The sequence below is a fragment of the Pelobates fuscus genome, chromosome 1, assembly GCF_036172605.1.
Source record: "Pelobates fuscus isolate aPelFus1 chromosome 1, aPelFus1.pri, whole genome shotgun sequence".
NCBI classification, from domain to species: Eukaryota; Metazoa; Chordata; class Amphibia; order Anura; family Pelobatidae; genus Pelobates; species Pelobates fuscus.
The window spans coordinates 48,065,236-48,087,782 of NC_086317.1; the positions used below are offsets into that span (position 1 = coordinate 48,065,236).

Consider the following 22,547-nt stretch of genomic DNA (forward strand, 5'->3'; position numbering starts at 1 on the left):
TAGGTATGTCTTGTGTGTGTGTGTAAGTCTGTATGTAGGTGTGTCTTGTCTTTGTATGTGTCTTTGTAGGTATGTCTTGTGTGTGTGTGTAAGTCTGTATGTAGGTGTGTCTTGTCTTTGTATGTGTCTTTGTAGGTATGTCTTGTGTGTGTGTGTAAGTCTGTATGTAGGTGTGTCTTGTCTTTGTATGTGTCTTTGTAGGTATGTCTTGTGTGTGTGTGTAAGTCTGTATGTAGGTGTGTCTTGTCTTTGTATGTGTCTTTGTAGGTATGTCTTGTGTGTGTGTGTAAGTCTGTATGTAGGTGTGTCTTGTCTTTGTATGTGTCTTTGTAGGTATGTCTTGTGTGTGTGTGTAAGTCTGTATGTAGGTGTGTCTTGTCTTTGTATGTGTCTTTGTAGGTATGTCTTGTGTGTGTGTGTAAGTCTGTATGTAGGTGTGTCTTGTCTTTGTATGTGTCTTTGTAGGTATGTCTTGTGTGTGTGTGTAAGTCTGTATGTAGGTGTGTCTTGTCTTTGTATGTGTCTTTGTAGGTATGTCTTGTGTGTGTGTGTAAGTCTGTATGTAGGTGTGTCTTGTCTTTGTATGTGTCTTTGTAGGTATGTCTTGTGTGTGTGTGTAAGTCTGTATGTAGGTGTGTCTTGTCTTTGTATGTGTCTTTGTAGGTATGTCTTGTGTGTGTGTGTAAGTCTGTATGTAGGTGTGTCTTGTCTTTGTATGTGTCTTTGTAGGTATGTCTTGTGTGTGTGTGTAAGTCTGTATGTAGGTGTGTCTTGTCTTTGTATGTGTCTTTGTAGGTATGTCTTGTGTGTGTGTGTAAGTCTGTATGTAGGTGTGTCTTGTCTTTGTATGTGTCTTTGTAGGTATGTCTTGTGTGTGTGTGTAAGTCTGTATGTAGGTGTGTCTTGTCTTTGTATGTGTCTTTGTAGGTATGTCTTGTGTGTGTGTGTAAGTCTGTATGTAGGTGTGTCTTGTCTTTGTATGTGTCTTTGTAGGTATGTCTTGTGTGTGTGTGTAAGTCTGTATGTAGGTGTGTCTTGTCTTTGTATGTGTCTTTGTAGGTATGTCTTGTGTGTGTGTGTAAGTCTGTATGTAGGTGTGTCTTGTCTTTGTATGTGTCTTTGTAGGTATGTCTTGTGTGTGTGTGTAAGTCTGTATGTAGGTGTGTCTTGTCTTTGTATGTGTCTTTGTAGGTATGTCTTGTGTGTGTGTGTAAGTCTGTATGTAGGTGTGTCTTGTCTTTGTATGTGTCTTTGTAGGTATGTCTTGTGTGTGTGTGTAAGTCTGTATGTAGGTGTGTCTTGTCTTTGTATGTGTCTTTGTAGGTATGTCTTGTGTGTGTGTGTAAGTCTGTATGTAGGTGTGTCTTGTCTTTGTATGTGTCTTTGTAGGTATGTCTTGTGTGTGTGTGTAAGTCTGTATGTAGGTGTGTCTTGTCTTTGTATGTGTCTTTGTAGGTATGTCTTGTGTGTGTGTGTAAGTCTGTATGTAGGTGTGTCTTGTCTTTGTATGTGTCTTTGTAGGTATGTCTTGTGTGTGTGTGTAAGTCTGTATGTAGGTGTGTCTTGTCTTTGTATGTGTCTTTGTAGGTATGTCTTGTGTGTGTGTGTAAGTCTGTATGTAGGTGTGTCTTGTCTTTGTATGTGTCTTTGTAGGTATGTCTTGTGTGTGTGTGTAAGTCTGTATGTAGGTGTGTCTTGTCTTTGTATGTGTCTTTGTAGGTATGTCTTGTGTGTGTGTGTAAGTCTGTATGTAGGTGTGTCTTGTCTTTGTATGTGTCTTTGTAGGTATGTCTTGTGTGTGTGTGTAAGTCTGTATGTAGGTGTGTCTTGTCTTTGTATGTGTCTTTGTAGGTATGTCTTGTGTGTGTGTGTAAGTCTGTATGTAGGTGTGTCTTGTCTTTGTATGTGTCTTTGTAGGTATGTCTTGTGTGTGTGTGTAAGTCTGTATGTAGGTGTGTCTTGTCTTTGTATGTGTCTTTGTAGGTATGTCTTGTGTGTGTGTGTAAGTCTGTATGTAGGTGTGTCTTGTCTTTGTATGTGTCTTTGTAGGTATGTCTTGTGTGTGTGTGTAAGTCTGTATGTAGGTGTGTCTTGTCTTTGTATGTGTCTTTGTAGGTATGTCTTGTGTGTGTGTGTAAGTCTGTATGTAGGTGTGTCTTGTCTTTGTATGTGTCTTTGTAGGTATGTCTTGTGTGTGTGTGTAAGTCTGTATGTAGGTGTGTCTTGTCTTTGTATGTGTCTTTGTAGGTATGTCTTGTGTGTGTGTGTAAGTCTGTATGTAGGTGTGTCTTGTCTTTGTATGTGTCTTTGTAGGTATGTCTTGTGTGTGTGTGTAAGTCTGTATGTAGGTGTGTCTTGTCTTTGTATGTGTCTTTGTAGGTATGTCTTGTGTGTGTGTGTAAGTCTGTATGTAGGTGTGTCTTGTCTTTGTATGTGTCTTTGTAGGTATGTCTTGTGTGTGTGTGTAAGTCTGTATGTAGGTGTGTCTTGTCTTTGTATGTGTCTTTGTAGGTATGTCTTGTGTGTGTGTGTAAGTCTGTATGTAGGTGTGTCTTGTCTTTGTATGTGTCTTTGTAGGTATGTCTTGTGTGTGTGTGTAAGTCTGTATGTAGGTGTGTCTTGTCTTTGTATGTGTCTTTGTAGGTATGTCTTGTGTGTGTGTGTAAGTCTGTATGTAGGTGTGTCTTGTCTTTGTATGTGTCTTTGTAGGTATGTCTTGTGTGTGTGTGTAAGTCTGTATGTAGGTGTGTCTTGTCTTTGTATGTGTCTTTGTAGGTATGTCTTGTGTGTGTGTGTAAGTCTGTATGTAGGTGTGTCTTGTCTTTGTATGTGTCTTTGTAGGTATGTCTTGTGTGTGTGTGTAAGTCTGTATGTAGGTGTGTCTTGTCTTTGTATGTGTCTTTGTAGGTATGTCTTGTGTGTGTGTGTAAGTCTGTATGTAGGTGTGTCTTGTCTTTGTATGTGTCTTTGTAGGTATGTCTTGTGTGTGTGTGTAAGTCTGTATGTAGGTGTGTCTTGTCTTTGTATGTGTCTTTGTAGGTATGTCTTGTGTGTGTGTGTAAGTCTGTATGTAGGTGTGTCTTGTCTTTGTATGTGTCTTTGTAGGTATGTCTTGTGTGTATGTGTAAGTCTGTATGTAGGTGTGTCTTGTCTTTGTATGTGTCTTTGTAGGTATGTCTTGTGTGTATGTGTAAGTCTGTATGTAGGTGTGTCTTGTCTTTGTATGTGTCTTTGTAGGTATGTCTTGTGTGTATGTGTAAGTCTGTATGTAGGTGTGTCTTGTCTTTGTATGTGTCTTTGTAGGTATGTCTTGTGTGTATGTGTAAGTCTGTATGTAGGTGTGTCTTGTCTTTGTATGTGTCTTTGTAGGTATGTCTTGTGTGTATGTGTAAGTCTGTATGTAGGTGTGTCTTGTCTTTGTATGTGTCTTTGTAGGTATGTCTTGTGTGTATGTGTAAGTCTGTATGTAGGTGTGTCTTGTCTTTGTATGTGTCTTTGTAGGTATGTCTTGTGTGTATGTGTAAGTCTGTATGTAGGTGTGTCTTGTCTTTGTATGTGTCTTTGTAGGTATGTCTTGTGTGTATGTGTAAGTCTGTATGTAGGTGTGTCTTGTCTTTGTATGTGTCTTTGTAGGTATGTCTTGTGTGTATGTGTAAGTCTGTATGTAGGTGTGTCTTGTCTTTGTATGTGTCTTTGTAGGTATGTCTTGTGTGTATGTGTAAGTCTGTATGTAGGTGTGTCTTGTCTTTGTATGTGTCTTTGTAGGTATGTCTTGTGTGTATGTGTAAGTCTGTATGTAGGTGTGTCTTGTCTTTGTATGTGTCTTTGTAGGTATGTCTTGTGTGTATGTGTAAGTCTGTATGTAGGTGTGTCTTGTCTTTGTATGTGTCTTTGTAGGTATGTCTTGTGTGTATGTGTAAGTCTGTATGTAGGTGTGTCTTGTCTTTGTATGTGTCTTTGTAGGTATGTCTTGTGTGTATGTGTAAGTCTGTATGTAGGTGTGTCTTGTCTTTGTATGTGTCTTTGTAGGTATGTCTTGTGTGTATGTGTAAGTCTGTATGTAGGTGTGTCTTGTCTTTGTATGTGTCTTTGTAGGTATGTCTTGTGTGTATGTGTAAGTCTGTATGTAGGTGTGTCTTGTCTTTGTATGTGTCTTTGTAGGTATGTCTTGTGTGTATGTGTAAGTCTGTATGTAGGTGTGTCTTGTCTTTGTATGTGTCTTTGTAGGTATGTCTTGTGTGTATGTGTAAGTCTGTATGTAGGTGTGTCTTGTCTTTGTATGTGTCTTTGTAGGTATGTCTTGTGTGTATGTGTAAGTCTGTATGTAGGTGTGTCTTGTCTTTGTATGTGTCTTTGTAGGTATGTCTTGTGTGTATGTGTAAGTCTGTATGTAGGTGTGTCTTGTCTTTGTATGTGTCTTTGTAGGTATGTCTTGTGTGTATGTGTAAGTCTGTATGTAGGTGTGTCTTGTCTTTGTATGTGTCTTTGTAGGTATGTCTTGTGTGTATGTGTAAGTCTGTATGTAGGTGTGTCTTGTCTTTGTATGTGTCTTTGTAGGTATGTCTTGTGTGTATGTGTAAGTCTGTATGTAGGTGTGTCTTGTGTGTATGTGTAAGTCTGTATGTAGGTGTGTCTTGTCTTTGTATGTGTCTTTGTAGGTATGTCTTGTGTGTATGTGTAAGTCTGTATGTAGGTGTGTCTTGTCTTTGTATGTGTCTTTGTAGGTATGTCTTGTGTGTATGTGTAAGTCTGTATGTAGGTGTGTCTTGTCTTTGTATGTGTCTTTGTAGGTATGTCTTGTGTGTATGTGTAAGTCTGTATGTAGGTGTGTCTTGTCTTTGTATGTGTCTTTGTAGGTATGTCTTGTGTGTATGTGTAAGTCTGTATGTAGGTGTGTCTTGTCTTTGTATGTGTCTTTGTAGGTATGTCTTGTGTGTATGTGTAAGTCTGTATGTAGGTGTGTCTTGTCTTTGTATGTGTCTTTGTAGGTATGTCTTGTGTGCGTGCGTCTGTGCGTGCGTCTGTGCGTGCGTCTGTGCGTGCGTCTGTGCGTGCGTCTGTGCGTGCGTCTGTGCGTGCGTCTGTGCGTGCGTCTGTGCGTGCGTCTGTGCGTGCGTCTGTGCGTGCGTCTGTGCGTGCGTCTGTGCGTGCGTCTGTGCGTGCGTCTGTGCGTGCGTCTGTGCGTGCGTCTGTGCGTGCGTCTGTGCGTGCGTCTGTGCGTGCGTCTGTGCGTGCGTCTGTGCGTGCGTCTGTGCGTGCGTCTGTGCGTGCGTCTGTGCGTGCGTCTGTGCGTGCGTCTGTGCGTGCGTCTGTGCGTGCGTCTGTGCGTGCGTCTGTGCGTGCGTCTGTGCGTGCGTCTGTGCGTGCGTCTGTGCGTGCGTCTGTGCGTGCGTCTGTGCGTGCGTCTGTGCGTGCGTCTGTGCGTGCGTCTGTGCGTGCGTCTGTGCGTGCGTCTGTGCGTGCGTCTGTGCGTGCGTCTGTGCGTGCGTCTGTGCGTGCGTCTGTGCGTGCGTCTGTGCGTGCGTCTGTGCGTGCGTCTGTGCGTGCGCCTGTGCGTGCGTCTGTGCGTGCGCCTGTGCGTGCGTCTGTGCGTGCGCCTGTGCGTGCGTCTGTGCGTGCGCCTGTGCGTGCGCCTGTGCGTGCGCCTGTGCGTCTGTGCGTGCGCCTGTGCGTCTGTGCGTGCGCCTGTGCGTCTGTGCGTGCGCCTGTGCGTCTGTGCGTGCGCCTGTGCGTCTGTGCGTGCGCCTGTGCGTCTGTGCGTGCGCCTGTGCGTCTGTGCGTGCGCCTGTGCGTCTGTGCGTGCGCCTGTGCGTCTGTGCGTGCGCCTGTGCGTCTGTGCGTGCGCCTGTGCGCCTGTGCGTGCGCCTGTGCGCCTGTGCGTGCGCCTGTGCGCCTGTGCGTGCGCCTGTGCGCCTGTGCGTGCGCCTGTGCGCCTGTGCGTGCGCCTGTGCGTGCGCCTGTGCGCCTGTGCGTGCGCGCGCCTGTGCGTGCGCGCGCCTGTGCGTGCGCGCGCCTGTGCGTGCGCGCGCCTGTGCGTGCGCCCGCCTGTGCGTGCGCCCGCCTGTGCGTGCGCCCGCCTGTGCGTGCGCGCGCCTGTGCGTGCGCCCGTCTGTGCGTGCGCCCGTCTGTGCGTGCGCCCGTCTGTGCGTGCGCCCGTCTGTGCGTGCGCCCGTCTGTGCGTGCGCCCGTCTGTGCGTGCGCCCGTCTGTGCGTGCGCCCGTCTGTGCGTGCGCCCGTCTGTGCGTGCGCCCGTCTGTGCGTGCGCCCGTCTGTGCGTGCGCCCGTCTGTGCGTGCGCCCGTCTGTGCGTGCGCCCGTCTGTGCGTGCGCCCGTCTGTGCGTGCGCCCGTCTGTGCGTGCGCCCGTCTGTGCGTGCGCCCGTCTGTGCGTGCGCCCGTCTGTGCGTGCGCCCGTCTGTGCGTGCGCCCGTCTGTGCGTGCGCCCGTCTGTGCGTGCGCCCGTCTGTGCGTGCGCCCGTCTGTGCGTGCGCCCGTCTGTGCGTGCGCCCGTCTGTGCGTGCGCCCGTCTGTGCGTGCGCCCGTCTGTGCGTGCGCCCGTCTGTGCGTGCGCCCGTCTGTGCGTGCGCCCGTCTGTGCGTGCGCCCGTCTGTGCGTGCGCCCGTCTGTGCGTGCGCCCGTCTGTGCGTGCGCCCGTCTGTGCGTGCGCCCGTCTGTGCGTGCGCCCGTCTGTGCGTGCGCCCGTCTGTGCGTGCGCCCGTCTGTGCGTGCGCCTGTCTGTGCGTGCGCCTGTCTGTGCGTGCGCCTGTCTGTGCGTGCGCCTGTCTGTGCGTGCGCCTGTCTGTGCGTGCGCCTGTCTGTGCGTGCGCCTGTCTGTGCGTGCGCCTGTCTGTGCGTGCGCCTGTCTGTGCGTGCGCCTGTCTGTGCGTGCGCCTGTCTGTGCGTGCGCCTGTCTGTGCGTGCGCCTGTCTGTGCGTGCGCCTGTCTGTGCGTGCGCCTGTCTGTGCGTGCGCCTGTCTGTGCGTGCGCCTGTCTGTGCGTGCGCCTGTCTGTGCGTGCGCCTGTCTGTGCGTGCGCCTGTCTGTGCGTGCGCCTGTCTGTGCGTGCGCCTGTCTGTGCGTGCGCCTGTCTGTGCGTGCGCCTGTCTGTGCGTGCGCCTGTCTGTGCGTGCGCCTGTCTGTGCGTGCGCCTGTCTGTGCGTGCGCCTGTCTGTGCGTGCGCCTGTCTGTGCGTGCGCCTGTCTGTGCGTGCGCCTGTCTGTGCGTGCGCGCCTGTCTGTGCGTGCGCGCCTGTCTGTGCGTGCGCGCCTGTCTGTGCGTGCGCGCCTGTCTGTGTGTGCGCGCCTGTCTGTGTGTGTGCGCCTGTCTGTGTGTGCGCCTGTCTGTGTGTGCCTGTCTGTCTGTATGTATGTATGTATGTGTCTTGTGTGTGTATGTGTACCTGTCTGTGTCTTTGTGTGTGTATGTGTCTGTACGTGTTTCTTGTGTGTGTGTTGTTTGTGTATGTGTGTCGTGTATGTGTGCCTTGTATGTGTGCCTGTCTGTTCTAGTGGACTATAGTAAGTGGGCTACCTAGCTCAGCCTTCCTACTGGGCATTGCTATAAGGAAGGTTAAAAAATAGAAAAAAGGGTGAAAAAAAGGTGGGGAGGGGAATTGAGGAGGGAGAGGAGATGAGCTGACGCACAAATGAGAAATCATATTATGCGCAAACAGTCGTCTGAATATCACTGAAAGAGACCTTCGTTTGTTCCTTACGAAAATCGAACCAGATATCAAATATTTAGTCTCGCAGCATCAACCTCAAAGATCTCATTAATCACTAGTAAAGGTAATTTCAATTTAGTTTATTGTTTTCTCATTAAACTTTATAAAGTTAAAAACCTTATAAACCAGCATTAAGTAGAAATAAAAAGATAAATGTACGTACATTGGTTTTTTTTTTTGTTTTTTTTTTTAAACACCCTCCTTTCTTAAAAATATTCCGCATTAGCGCGAAAACTGGTGGGCGGTAATTAAATTTTTTCAACCAAAAAGATGCATTAGTGGGCGGTAGGTAGAAAAGGGTTGACTACCACTGCTGTAAGGTGATGTTCTACAGCAGATTTGTTAGTTTCTCAACCATTCTGCTACTGGGGCTACAGGTTTACATTAATTCATCATAAAAGACGACGAGTTGCACATCCACAACAAATCAAAAGTGCTCCTCTACCACTGATCTGTAGAGCAAGACATTTTTTTAATTTAAACTTGAAGCTACATCTGCTGAATAAAACACTTATACCATCCATAGTGAAATTCGTTAAGTGTATAGTTATACTGTTTTCTATAATTATTTTATCTTGGATTTTATAGTTTTTAAAAATAAATAAAAGTACTTTATTGGACCTGATCTGCTGCTGTAGAATCCTGACCTATATATCCTTGGTGGGGATAATACCACCAAAGCTAACTGGATTGAGCAAACCTCATTTTGCTCTGAAGCATGCAAGTAGGTTTTTATTACTTTTACTGTGCTTTACGCTCTAAATTTATGGTACGCACTACTGTGTATTTTTATTTCTCTTTTATATACCCACCGAGAATTTTCCACATCACCTATATCCTAGAGTGGGGATCATACCATTTCACGCATTGCTTCTGGAGTCAATAGTTAGTCTCCATAATATGTTAGTGTACACCAATTTACACACCTACCCCTGCTAATTACCTCAACATACTGCACTATATACATTTTTATTTAATCACTTGTATTTTTTAAGAGGATACCCATCGCAACAAGCAAAACTTCAAGAATTTTTACCACAAAAAAAAAAAAATATAGGCAGGGGATAATGAGTGTACAATTTTTAATTTTCCTTACTCTATCAAGAAGTTTTTAACTTACTACACTATCAGTCCTTTTTGTTTGTTATTACATATATTCCGTAAAGGACACTTCAGGCACTACACCTTTTCCTGTTTTATAAGCATAATTTGTATAAAAACATTTTAGCCATCAATTCAAATAGATAACAAGCTTGCCAAGGTTAAATTAGGTAAGTACTTACGAAATACAGAAAGAACAATTTTTCTACTTTGCACACCAGGAGCTTTCTTCACTTTGCATTGATAAGTACCGGTATCACTAGACTTTAAATTAATAATGTCTATGGATGCATCACCATTTGCGGGATCGGTGGAATTAAAATGTACTCTGTTTTTTAGCCCATCATATATTACATATGGCATCCCTCCGCTGAACATAATTATCTAGAAGACAAAAACCATGTGTAAGAAAACAGAAATGGCAAAACCTGTTATAGTCATTACCAACAATTAAAAAGTGGTGTTTAATTTTTTGTAACTGTTTTTATAGAGCGCTCTTATTTAAAGTGGTTTACAGTGTATGCAAAAACATTAGTAATTATACAGAGATAACTATTAACCCCTTAAGGACACATGACATGTGTAACATGTCAAGACTCCCTTTTATTCCAGATGTCTGGTCCTTAAGGGGTTAAGACATAATGAAACAAAAAGAGAACGATGACATGAGCTTACAAACTATAGGGGAATTGTACAAAAAGTTGTGGGGATAAAACAATGTGGTAACAAATGTATTGTGCCATTATAAGGAGTCATTTTAAGCAATCAAAGAATTGGAATGGAAGAAATGCATCTGGGAGGTTCAAGTTCAGGGAGTAATGGGAAAGTGATACATTCGGATATGTTCAACTATGATGGACATGTGAGGGATTTGGTTAGGAAGTGACTGGGAACGCGTCAGGCTTGCGCAAGTTGAAAGAGGTGACTGAGCTTGTTCCAGTGGAAGGGGCCAAAAGGAATAAAGATAAATAGTGTGGGAGTGCATGGGTGGGGTGGCTGGGTAAGCGGTGGTATTGAGGGAGTGGAGGGGACAATTACGAGTGTAGAGTAAGGGGAGGATAGGTTATGGAGGGATTTGAACACATGGGCAAGACATTTGAAGGGAGAAATATAGTCTACCGGAAGTCAATTGTGGTTTTGAAGACATGGTTGGGACATGTTAACAAGTATGTGGACAGAAGCATTTTGAATTTGTTGAAGCATGGTAATGAAGTGTTCTGGAAGACCAACTAGAAAGGAGTTACAGAAATCAAATTTAGTGAGGACGAGGGAGTGGATAAGGAGTTTTGCAGAAGAAAAGGTCAGGCAGATTTTCTGAATGCTAAATAGGTGGAAACGCAGACAGAAGTAGCCCGTATACAGCTGAGGTAAGGGTTACAGCAGTACCCAGAGAAAAAATCAAAATATAAAACTTTTCCAATTGTGCTGCTGACACCTCCATCTGCAGCTCCAAGTAGGGTAAAGTAATCCACAAAATTAGAAGAAAATAAAAAATAAAATAATGAGGGCAGTGCAAACAATTGCAAATGTGCACACCAAGTGCTACCAAAAGCTTTATTTTCAAGGACATAAGGTACAAACGTTTCAGGGTATCCCCTTTAACATGCGTTGATAAAGGGGATAACCCGAAACATTTGTACCTTATGTCCTTGAAAATAAAGCTTTTTGTAGCACTTGGTGTGCACATTTGCAATTGTTTGCGCTGCCCTCATTTTTTCTATTTTTGCAGACAGAAGTAACAGTGGCTAGGTGTTTTTCAAATAGTATTGAGTTCAAGATGACCCTGGAGTTACAAGGGAGATGGTGAGAGGAGGAAAATGAAGACTGGAGTTTGGGTTTTGGCAGGATTCATTTGCAGAAAATGTGAATATCCTCGAAAGTCAGAGAGGCAAGATCAGATTAAAGGAAGGGAAAGAGAAGATTGGGATGTTAACTGGAAAGAAATCTGCATTGAAGCAATGTGTAAAGATGAGGTTTGACAGATGTGCCATATAAAGGGAGAAATAGAAAGGTCCAACAACTGAACCCTGCGGAATACCACTAAGAAGAGGGACCCGCAGAGTGGATGTATTGTTGAAGAAAACTTGATATGATAGATCGGAAAGGCAGGATGAGAGCCAGGTAAGGGGCTGTACCAGGTGAAGAGAAGGCTTGGATGGACAGACAACAGTGTCAAAGACAGCATTTAAATCATGAAGGATGAGGATAGAAGAGAGTTTAAAATGTTGTGCTTATGTGAAAAAGTTTAAATTAAACAAACAAGTATAGATATACAGAAAAACAGAGGGGCAAGAAAAACCTGACCCCAGAGTCAAGAGTGGACTAAATGGGTAATATGGGCTTAACCTAGAAAAAAGCCAAAAATTGAAAAAAGAATAACAAATCTTTCTTTGAAAAAAGGGGGTCCCAAGTCAAAAGACTATGTATGGGTAAAAATTCTCAAAAAAAGGTTCGATTACCCACATATAACATTTATAACCCACTTCTAATTGGGAAGAAACAAAAAAATTAAATATAAAACTTTTATTAGTATTTAACGGGCATTTCTAACATAATAGTGAAAAAGGAAAAAAGGGTAAAGTGAAAAACACAAAAGTGTAATATTAAAAAGGAGAAACCTAGGGGGTCTGCGAGTATATATAACAGCAAGCATGAGAAAATATGCAAATTTTTGATCAACCCAAGTAGAAAAATCGTATCAAGAAAGACAGCTGTTTTTGAGAACCATATCAGCCAGAGGACTAAAACCTCAGAAAAATATGAAGTGAAAAAAATAAAAAAAACACAATCTATGAATTAGTTATTTGGTACATACCTGTTGATCTTCTTGCTGAGTATCTGCGGCCACTAATGCCCAGTCAATATCCAGGGATCCAACATCTAAAGGCCCAACAGTAAATTTACAATCTAATGTTACTCGATCACCTTCAGGTTTTTCTATCTTTTTCTGATCGGTGGGAACCAAATCTAAGGCTATTACTGAACCTGAGTAAGGAAAGGAAAAAAATAAAAATTTAGTACACACTCCTAGTTTATGCATTGGGTTAACCACATACGTGAATTCAAAAGTCACAAATGCATTTCTACCAAAGTTGCTACCAATGCGATGAACCGCTCACATACAGAAACATTTTATGGCATCTAAAAAAAAGTTTTAAAAATAAAAGGAGGATTGATGGCTGGGTGTAGATTATATGTATTCCTGACACCATAGTTGTGAGCATATAAGCGCAAACCAGAAAAATGTGGACCCCAACAGAACCAGGTGCCAAACTGTTCTGATGTAGTTTTACCCATTACTGTGAAACAGTGTGGGGGGGGGGGGGGGGATCTAGTGGTTATGGTGCCAGGTGTTTCCAGGCGAAGTCCCCCAATCACCCCTTGGAAAGGTTCTCTCTTTGTTAATGTGGATATTTTTTATTTATTTTTTGTCAATCTTTCTTTTATTAAGGCACGTGTGAAGGGTACAGAAAAACGAAAGGGAAATGCAAGGATTTTCACAGAGTAGGGTTGATATAGCGATAACACCGTTGGTTAAATTTCCAGGTTATCAATGCCTCATTTTTTATATTAATTTGTAAGTCGTTTAACGTAGACTGAGCATAAAGCAGGAATGGATAATACATTAGCAGGTAGTCGTATGTTTGCAGTAGCTTTCAACATTAATACGTATGCACAGGTCTATCTGCTTGCATATATATTTCTATCGCTGTGTCTAGATAGCTCGGCATGTGTAAATTGTGGCAAGTCGAAATTATTAACGTGGATTCACTCGGATGCATCGCTTGTTCAGGTCAAGTAGTCGAAAAGGTAATGCACGTCTGCATAAGGTATCAGGTCTGCGTCTGGCATGTGGATTGTGAGTTGGATAGTGGTGTCAGTGTTAGATCGTAGGTATAGTTGTAGACTGGCTGTTCTCGTTGTTCGCACTGTGGCTCTGCTGCTTGTCCGTCGTTGTCAGTTACTCGTGGCTCAGTTATGTCGGTACTGGGTGCGCATGTGTGAGTTAGGCGGCACGGCGCCATAGTGGTCATAGGGGCAGATAAGCTGAACTGTGTGGGCTGTGCTGGAGTGGTGTGTCCTGTTATATGCAGTCTGGGTCAGTGTCTGACGTGTAAAGCGTATATATGGTCTGGCCCTCCCGGTGGCTGCATCAGGCTGTTAGCAGAGGACATAGCAATTCACACCCCCGGTGCCTAGCGCTAGCGTTGCCCGCGCAAACTACCATCCGTGAAAAAATACAAAACACAATATGCTAGGTTAATAATAATACTCATCATGTGAGGCCATATTGGTTAGAGTCCACGTCAAGCATGTCTTGCACAGCCCCAAAACTTGTATGGGTTGAGATCTCATCAGTTCAGCACAGAGCGGTCCTAGAGGGGTATGGCCCAGATGGGTGTCGTTAAACCATGCGGTCCAACCAGTGGATATACAGTGCCAGTGGTTTGTAAGGCTCCTGAGTCCACCGATTCCTCTAGCGGGCGCTGATGGCTCCGGTTTCCGTGATCTGTTGCTGTGGCTTTTCCACCTCCGAGGGACGCTTGTCTTCGGCCTGAGGCCTTAGTAGGCATTCGTGCCCTTTTGCCATTGATCCCATCTCCAGGATCGTGGGCCCAGGGTTCCGCCGGATGCAGAACGTCTCCCTGGGGGTATGGTAGGCTATGGAGGGATTCCTCCAAGTGAGTGCCCAGCTCAGATGAAGAGTGAGCGGGCCTCTCGGCAGTTATCCACGTGTTTTAGGAGCGCCATGCGCCCGGGGAGTCTCCGGGTTCAGAGACCATTGCCTGGTATCGGTCAGTTGTTGCACGGTGTCCCATGCGCCAGGCCAGGGAATGGCTGCACTCACTATGCTCAACGACGCATCTTAGCTGTGGGTCTTGGGCATATCAGTGCCTCCGAGTGTGGCTTTATGGCTTGGATCGGGATCACCCCCCCAGTCCAAAGGGGGGGGGGGGGGGAACAGGACCGGGTCCGCAGGTAGTCCACGTGTGTCGGACTCCGTCGGGCAGGATAGTGTCGCGGCGGCCGTCCACTTCACTCACCGCCAGAACAGGTCCCGTCTGATGCAGCGGGCCCCTTCCTCCGAGGGACTGGAACTCCGTGAGCAAGCCTCACCCCAGCTCAGGTAGCCCAGTTACTTTGTGGGTCGCAGTTTGGAGCCGGTAATTTCTCTCGGAATCCGGTGTTATAGGCTATATGTGCCGCTGTTTGCAGGAGCCGAGCTGTCCTGCGACCACTCAGCTCGGCGGCCCGGCCCGTGGATATTAATACTACTACATGAATGCTATCAATTTCACACCTTGTTTGAACTGGTTGCGAGTCTCAGCTGAAATTCTCATTCAGTCAATGTCTAAATAGGGTAAACATTAGGGCCAAACCATTAAAAAAAAAAAAAAGTTTGACTGACAACTTCTACAGCAAGGTGTAGTGGTTATGGAGTCAAGATTAACACTTTGTATGGTCAAAACCATACAAAAAATAAACAACAATGTCCTTAAAGGGACACTATATAGTCAACAGAACAAATACAGCTTAATAGATTAGTGCTGGTGTCTATATCATGCATTTGCAGGCTTTTTAATTAAACACTTCCTTTCCACTTGAGGTGCTTCCTGGGGCTCTGCATGGAGGTCCTTAACATTCTCCATAGAGATGCATTGATTCAATGAGGAGATACAATTGGCAAAGCGTGGCATTTTACCAAGCATGGCTCCCAATGCTTTCCTATAGGAAAACATTAGGGTTGGTTAAAATATCAAATTTGATTATCTCAGCCATAGAGGCAGAGCGAGGTGTGGGCCAGTCACTGTGAGATCTGCATGGTGCAAAAAAAAATAAAAAAATAATAATAATATAGTGTCAGGATTACATGCTCGTGAACCTGACTCTATAAGCCAGTGACAGGTTGAAAAGCATCAGTTGTCACTCTCACCCCATTACTGGTGCCCAGTCCAAGGCATCTGCATAGAAGCCAGAGGAGGAGAAACAGGCATGGAGGACAAAAGCCACTATGAGCACTTTGAGATTGCATCCACAATAAATGGTCTAACCCCTTAGGGTCAGACAGTGCAAAGGACCTCCATACAGCACAATAAAATTAAGTAGTTATGGTGTAGAGTGTTCCTTTAAGTAGATCAACAGGATTATTCACTAAAGTGATCATTTCTGGGAATTCAAAGTGAATTTCACATTTCAGGCCAATATATAAAGAATTATCTTGCCCTCAATTTTGAAATTCACTTGCCATTCCCGACAATTCTCACTTTGGTGAATAACCCTACTAGAGAAATTGTTAAATCCACTTTCAAGTGGCAAGTTACCTTTCTGAAAAAAGGTAGAAGAATTGAGAGAAGTGCTTCAAATAAATTAGGATCTGGCGTAAGAAATGGGAGAGGTGTTTCAACTAGTAATTAGCCACTAAAGTGCCTCAAAACCTTACACTTCACTATATATCCCAAAAACAAAAACCCACTAAAGGCAATTGAAAATGCTTAGTTTTGGGGGCGGAGCCTAGCTTCCAGGCTGAATGGACGTGCTATGAAGCAGCTCCTGATGCAAACCCCTAAGTCAAGGGAAAAAAACCCAGAAAAGTGGCATGTATACCGCCTGGAAAGTGACAACCAAGACTGGGACACCCGGGAGACTCGATCGATACCAAAATTGCAACAAACAATAACCGGGTACCCGCAAGCACAGAATGGGGCCTACCTGTCATGGAGTCAGGGAGAGGCGGCCGCTCTCCTCACATCGACCACGCTGTTTACTCACCTACCTACTCCACCCCAATGGACCGACGGGGGATATCTCGGTCCATGCTGGATGTCTGGAGCGGTCATTTTGACACAATCTACACCGCACCTATGCCCGGCGCACCCAAGATGGCGGCTGATAAAGCGACATTCGAGCAGAGTCTGCTCCCACACAACAGGCTGCACCAAGACACCATGAAATGTCTAGACGAGATCTTTAACCGCTTTTGGGAACAGTTCTGGGAGCGACAACAAGTAGCCCAGCACGCACAGCACACTCTACAGACTAAGGATGAGCGGAGCCACGAGCAACGGGAGGTGAGAGGAAGTCGTTGGGCACAGCAATATTATACCCACTTACCCCCCACTCTACAGGGCCCACCCAGGCTGAAGGTCAGGCGGGTGAAAACCCGACAGAATCACCCACACCAACGGAGGCCCAAGTACTGCAAGCAGAGGCAAATCACCAGGCCCTCCGTTACTCCCACACTTGGAGGAAACTCGGACTCTAGCAATGACCGAGTTTGTGGCCAACAGATGCAGGAACACACATCAGCCTGGGGCAAGAAGGTCCCCCTCACGAGTACCTACGCACCAGTGGCTCCCTGAGGACCTCCTGCAGGTGCCGACCGTATCCCCTCAGAAGGCATTTGTTAAAACAGACACTACCACAAGCCCACAGAGCGCTCATCGTTCTAGTATTGAGCAGCTACTGTAGCAAGGCTGCTTAAGAGGTCTAGAACTATTCAGACTCGAGGGCAGAATGTTTTGTCACCATCTTACCACGTAACACTGTTTACCGTATTTTTGGCTCCATAAGACGCACCACACCATAAGACGCACCTAGTTTTTAGAGGAAGAAACCCAGAAAAAAAAATATTCGGAACAAACTGTCCCATAGTGTTTCTTACTATGGGACAGTTTGTTCAGAATATTTTTTTTCTCCCCTCCCCCCTCCCATATTCTCCCCCCCCCCTCCCATAGTGTTCTCTCCTGTCCCATACTGTCCCCCTCCCCTTGTCCCATAATTACTTACCTGTCTTGTAGCGTGGGCTCGCCTTACAGCACGCACCGCGGTACTGGAACTTCAATTTCAGGTTCCGGTATCCGGCGGGACAGAAAGGAAGTGTGCACACTGAGTGCGCACTTCCTTTCAGTCCCGCCGGAAACCGGAACCCGAAACTGAAGTTCCTGTACCGCGGTGCGCCCGGTGCTGCCGGCCAACGCTACAAGACAGGTAAGTAAAGCTTCAAATTCGCTCCATAAGAGGGGGAAAAGGTGCATATTATGGAGCGAAAAATACGTTAATTACTAATGTTTCACTATTGCTGTCACACTGCAGCTCCAGACTACAGTAATCTATATGCATAAGAGTAGCCTGCTTGGAACCATGACACGAAAGGAAAAGAGGTAAACAAGTTGGCACTCTTTCAGTAATACTTTCCCCAAAATCAAGCCGGACAACTGATAATCCATAGGGTAGCCAGCTAAATTCTACACAATATTACTTCCAGAGTTACCTGTACCCGATAAGCCTGATGCATGACAAGTTTAGCTAAACCTATGTTATTGTCTATTTTAGTAACCAACTCGTATTGCCAATCTAGCGAACAGCAACAGGCTACAGATGTTAACATATATACACACACACACACACACCTATTTATCATTTTTGGCATTAAATCGATATAACCATTAAGATGTTCAAGATATTAAAAATTGTGCATGTTCCTGCAACTACCCCAATTGTACCGCATGTGCTAAGCCTGAGGACTGCTGTTGGGGCACCTAAGGCCTGTATGTATTGTTTCAATGCACTACAAAAATATTACATTTTAAAAAAAGAAAAAAAAATGCTTAGTTTTTCAACAGACCTGTTCACATTGCCACTAAGAGGAACAGAGTCGGATTGCAGTAATTCCCAGAGTCATGTTCCATTTGTCTCCTCCATGTTTCTTAGCAACAAGTGCAGTGCTGACCTCGCTCTCCAGAGATTAGTAACAAGCAACAGAACAATGAAAAACAATGCCATGCGATCACACCGCGCCAACAATCTGAGCACCAGCTTAAGTGTACATCCACTAGATTGTAAACTCAAGCAGGGCCACATTTACACAGTTTCGTTCAAATTCATTTGTTTGCAGTTTTAGATTTAACTAATGAAATTGTACCGCAATCAGGATATATTGTTAACCCCTTCATTACCAAGCACTTTTGGATCGAAAAAAATATTAAAGGGACACTGTAGGCACCCAGACCACTTCAGCTCATTGAAGTGGTCTGGGTGCTGTGACCCTTTTGCACTTAGTGCTGCAATGTAAAACACTGCAGTTCCAGAGAACTGCAATGTTTACATTACAGCTCTAAGTCTGCCCTCCTCATGGACCTCCAGCCCTATGGGAGTGGGGGCACAAGGGAGGGGGGGGGGGGGGGGACCTATTAACCCTATAGTGCCAGGAAAACAGCTTTGTATTCCTGGCACTATAGGATCCATTTAACATTTGAAGCATATGCATTATTAGCATATAACAAAAATAAGATTTAACTGTGCTCAATGCAACATTCATTTGACATACTGTTAGCACTTATTAGGTAAGCTGTACTGCTATGCCTTCAGGGTCCTTAAAAACCTACAAGCAAATTACATATAGGTGTAAAGCTTTTTAGGCCTGGCTAGTAGCACAGAACTTCACATTTGATGCTCTGCTAAAGGGACACTAGTCACCAAAACAACTTTAGCTTACATGGAACACTATAGGGTAACACAAACATGTATCCCCCTAAATATAGCAAAATCTTACTTTTATTCCAGTGTGCTGCTGCTGGTTCTGCATCTGATTTGCCTGCTTGGCTGACAGAATAAATGTTCTGAGCCAATCACAATGCCTTCACATAGGGAAGCATTGGATTGGCAGAGTGTGTCAGATCAGGTGCAGAACCAGCACAAGCCAATCAGAATCAAGTCAATGCATCTCTACAAGGAAAGTTTATGGTCTCCATTAATGTCAGTCACACTTGCAACACTACCAAAGGAAGCACCTCTAGTGGAGACATTCCTAAAATGTAAACACTGCCTTTTCGCTGAAAAAAACATTTACTGCAAAAAGCCTGAAGGGACAGAGTATACTCACCAGAACAAATACAATAAGCTGTAGTTCTTTTCTTGGCTATAGTGTCCCTTTTGAATCTCTAGGAGGAGATGCTGATTAGCCAGGGTTGTGTTTGGCTTGTGCTGGCTCTGCCCCTGATCGGCCTCCTTGGAAATCTCAGCCAATCCAATTGGAAAGCAATGTGATTGGCTTTAGATCATCACTTCTGATGAGGTCAGCCAAGGAGGCAGATCAGGGACAGAGTCAGTAACAGCAGACTGGAATAAAGGTAAGATTCAGCTGTATTTGGGGGGGGGGGGGGGAGGGAGATGGTATTCTTGACCCTATAGTGTTCCTTTAATGAAGCAGTTTTTTGTGCATAGACCAGGTCTCTCTTTGAAGTTTCACTGCTCAAATCACTGCCATTTAGGAGTTAAATAACTTGTTTCTGTCCATGCTACCCCAGCCACACCTCCCCTTGCTGTGACTGACACCACCTGCATGAAAGCAAAATGGTTTCATTTCCAAATCAGAAAAAAAAAGAGGCACTATAGTCAACAGAACAAATACAGCTTAATGTGGTGATCCATGCAGGCTTTTGTTTCGCACAGCTCTAGAAATAAGTTATGCTTTAGACTTCTTTAAGGGGACTAGGGACCCTACATGTGTTAACACGATTGGGTCAGTAATTCATGTGGTCTCTTGCTCTGTAAATTGAACTTTATGTACAGAGGGCTCTTTCAGTGTCTAGCAAGCGGTTTACAAAGCATGTGATAATAAAGGCCAACTTAAACAGAATTTTCAAAAAAGGAAGTATAAGCATTAGATGACTCTTTACAGGAAGTGTTTAGGAAGGCGGCGCAAGTCAGATGCAGGGAGATGTGACTAGAGCTGTATAAACAAAGTTATTTAACCCTTAAATAGTGAATCAAGCAATGAGGCTGCAGGGGCATTATCTATACACCAAAACTGCTTCATAAAGCTAAAAGGGTTTTTTGGTGACTTCTGTTTGAAAGGAGGTGAACAGACATTAAATAAATGGTGGCTTCTGACAGAGAGGTTTGCCAGGGGTGCCCAAAAGGTAGATCCCCAGATGTTTTAGAACTACGACTCCCAAGATGTTTTGCATGCCTTTAAAATGCTTTAGAATGACAAAGCATCATGAGAGTTGTAGCTCTACAATATCTGGAGATCTACCTTTTGTGCACCCCTGACCTACGGTTTGTAATCAATCTTAGTGTATAAATGAGAGAAAGCTCAGAGTAAAATGGGAAAGAAAGGAAGGAAGGATTTCAGAGTATTTTAATTTATTGTATTTTTTTTTTTTAACTTTAGATCATACATAAAACAGCCATTAAAATCACTGACAGAGAAGCGAATAATATTGATATTATTAAAATGGAACCTGTCAAGGGGTGGGATAATAAGGCATCAAGTGATCAGTCAGTTGTTGAATTTCATGTGTTTTGTAAGCAGGAAAAATGGACAAGCGAAAAGATCTGAGTGACTTTGACAAGGGCCAAATAATGACTAGACGACTGGATCAGCACATCTCCAAAATGTCATTGTCTCGTATTTTTAAACACGTGCAGACGGTTGCCACGTTAAAGAGTCTTTACTATATACGCTCACAGGTATTTCCCACTCGGCAATGTTTACAGCTGTCCCAAATCTCAGGAACACATTGGGGGAAATGTATAATGTGTTGGGTTCACTTTGTAAGCATTCTATAAAAAGAGTTAGAGACCATGGATGCCCAAGGGACCCTGAAAACGGTTTGACACTTAATAGTAGCAATGATTCCAGAGGACTCATGATACCATAAACACTATAGTGCGCTGTAATGGTACTGCGCATTCCTTTAAAAAGGGACACCGTAGGCACACAAACTAGTGCATCTCAATGAAGTGACCTGAGAGCCATCTTCTTGTCATTTAACCCTGCAATTGAAAACATTGCCATTCTGCAGGAAAGGCAATGTTTACATTGCAAGCTTAAAATGCCCATAGTGGTTGTACCAATGACAGCCATTAGAAGCACTCTAAATGTTTTGAAATAGAGTAAACTCTGCTATTTCAATAAAATTGTCTCATAAAAACTGAGCTTTGGTACAACCAGCAAGAGGCGGGATGTAATGTAAATACAGTAAGGGGATGGAGGGGGCAACCTATTGGTAGTGTTAGGAATACATGTGTGTATTACTAATGCTATAGGTATTCCTTTAAGTTGGTTTGTATAAAATGTCCTATCTACACTTTTCACACTGTGATTGATAGCTATACTGCATCTCATGTATGCCAGTCCCCTTTTTATAAAAATACGGTGAGGAGCTTGTACATAATCTCATGCCAGATGGCCATTACTTGGTGTCTAGCATTCTTTGGGCTTATTTGTACAGCATGCAATTTGTCTGTAATAGAGATTCATTTGTTATCCTGTTTAAAAGATGTCTCAATACCGATGTCATGGGATCAGTGGGTTAACTATCACTCCAACAGGAAACAAATACTGGGAAGAAGAGAGTGTGGATAAATCAAACAAAAAATAAAAATGTCCACAATCCAGGTGGCAGCTATACTACTTGTTGGCAATCCTAATAAAGAACAAAGAAAACCCATTACTCCATAATTGTAAAACCAAAGTTTTTCCAAATAAGTGACGTCGAGCACTATAATCAATACAGTCGTAGTAGTAACAGTTTGCAGGATTATTTAGGTGCTGGGCCATTATTCTATGTCAAACTGAAGCCTGGCCCCTCTGCTGTCAAAATAGAATTCAATGTAACTCTGAAAATAAGCCATTAAAGAAAATGCTTGTGTGCCTAAAGGAACACTATAGTGTCAAGAATACAAACTATAGTTTCCAGATCCTCTCCTGCACAGTGCCTGTCTCACCACAACTGGTCCCAGCTCCATGGCTGAGATCATCAATCTTGATCTTAGCAAATCAAATGATTTCACATAGGAAAGTACTGGGAGGCTATTGCGCATGCGCAGCAAAACACCACACTACACCAGTCAGCATCTCCTCATAGAGATGCATTGAATCAAGGCATCTCTATGGGGAACATTCAGCACCTCCATGTAGAGTGTGCATGGAGATGCTGAACATAGGACTGAGTGACTGCCACTAGAGGTATTACTAGGCACCACCGTAAACAGGACAGGCTATAGATACCAGAACAACTACATTAAGTTGTAGGGGTTCTGGTAATTACGGAGTCCCTTTACAGATGACCACCATAACAAAACTCCTTGCATAGGTTATGACTGCCAATGTCAAACACTACTGCTGGGCTATAAAGTACAGGGTCCCATGAGCATACATAAAAGCAGGAGCAATGACAAACAAGTACTTGGACCATATGTGTCAGCTGAGCAAATGTATGACATAGAAAGTTCCATGTCTCTTAAGAGTGGCTCGAACAGAATCAAAGTGCTGAAATAAAGATCAAATAAACCTCTGCCGAGAAGGAAATAATTTAAGATTTACTCAGCGCTACTGGTAATCCAGTGGGACAGCTAGTATTGTCCAACAGAGGCCAGCTACTTCCAAGTATGGGCACAGTTTATAATAAGGTTTTTGCAGCAATCTCATTAATTTACAAGGAATACATGCTGTAGTATTTATGGTGCCAACAATGCCCTGATGCACTACCAATGCAAGTAGTCAAACCACTTTCTAAAATTGTTTACTTCTTATCCTGGTTCCACTGTTGGAAACAGTCAAAATCTTACTTAACAATTCCACTACTTACCTTGGGGTTTATAGGGGCACCTAGACATGTTTGGAGGGTTTGTTTAAAAGGCAAGTATCTTTTTATTGAATGTACATTTGTTGGCACATTTTAGCGTTTTATCTATAAATACATAAAATAGGTCAATG

General features: G+C 44.2%; 1 protein-coding gene across 2 annotated transcripts in view; it reads right to left on the minus strand.

Moving 5' to 3' along the window:
- CXADR (CXADR Ig-like cell adhesion molecule) overlaps positions 1-22,547 on the minus strand; it is a 63,217-nt gene that overhangs the window by 35,198 nt on the left and 5,472 nt on the right. For both annotated transcript variants that reach the window (XM_063448414.1, XM_063448406.1), the window contains exons 2-3: positions 11,637-11,806; positions 9,004-9,205 (exon numbers count right to left, since the gene is read on the minus strand). In XM_063448414.1, the coding sequence (XP_063304484.1) occupies positions 9,004-9,205; positions 11,637-11,806 (372 nt within the window). The remainder of the gene's footprint in view (positions 1-9,003; positions 9,206-11,636; positions 11,807-22,547) is intronic.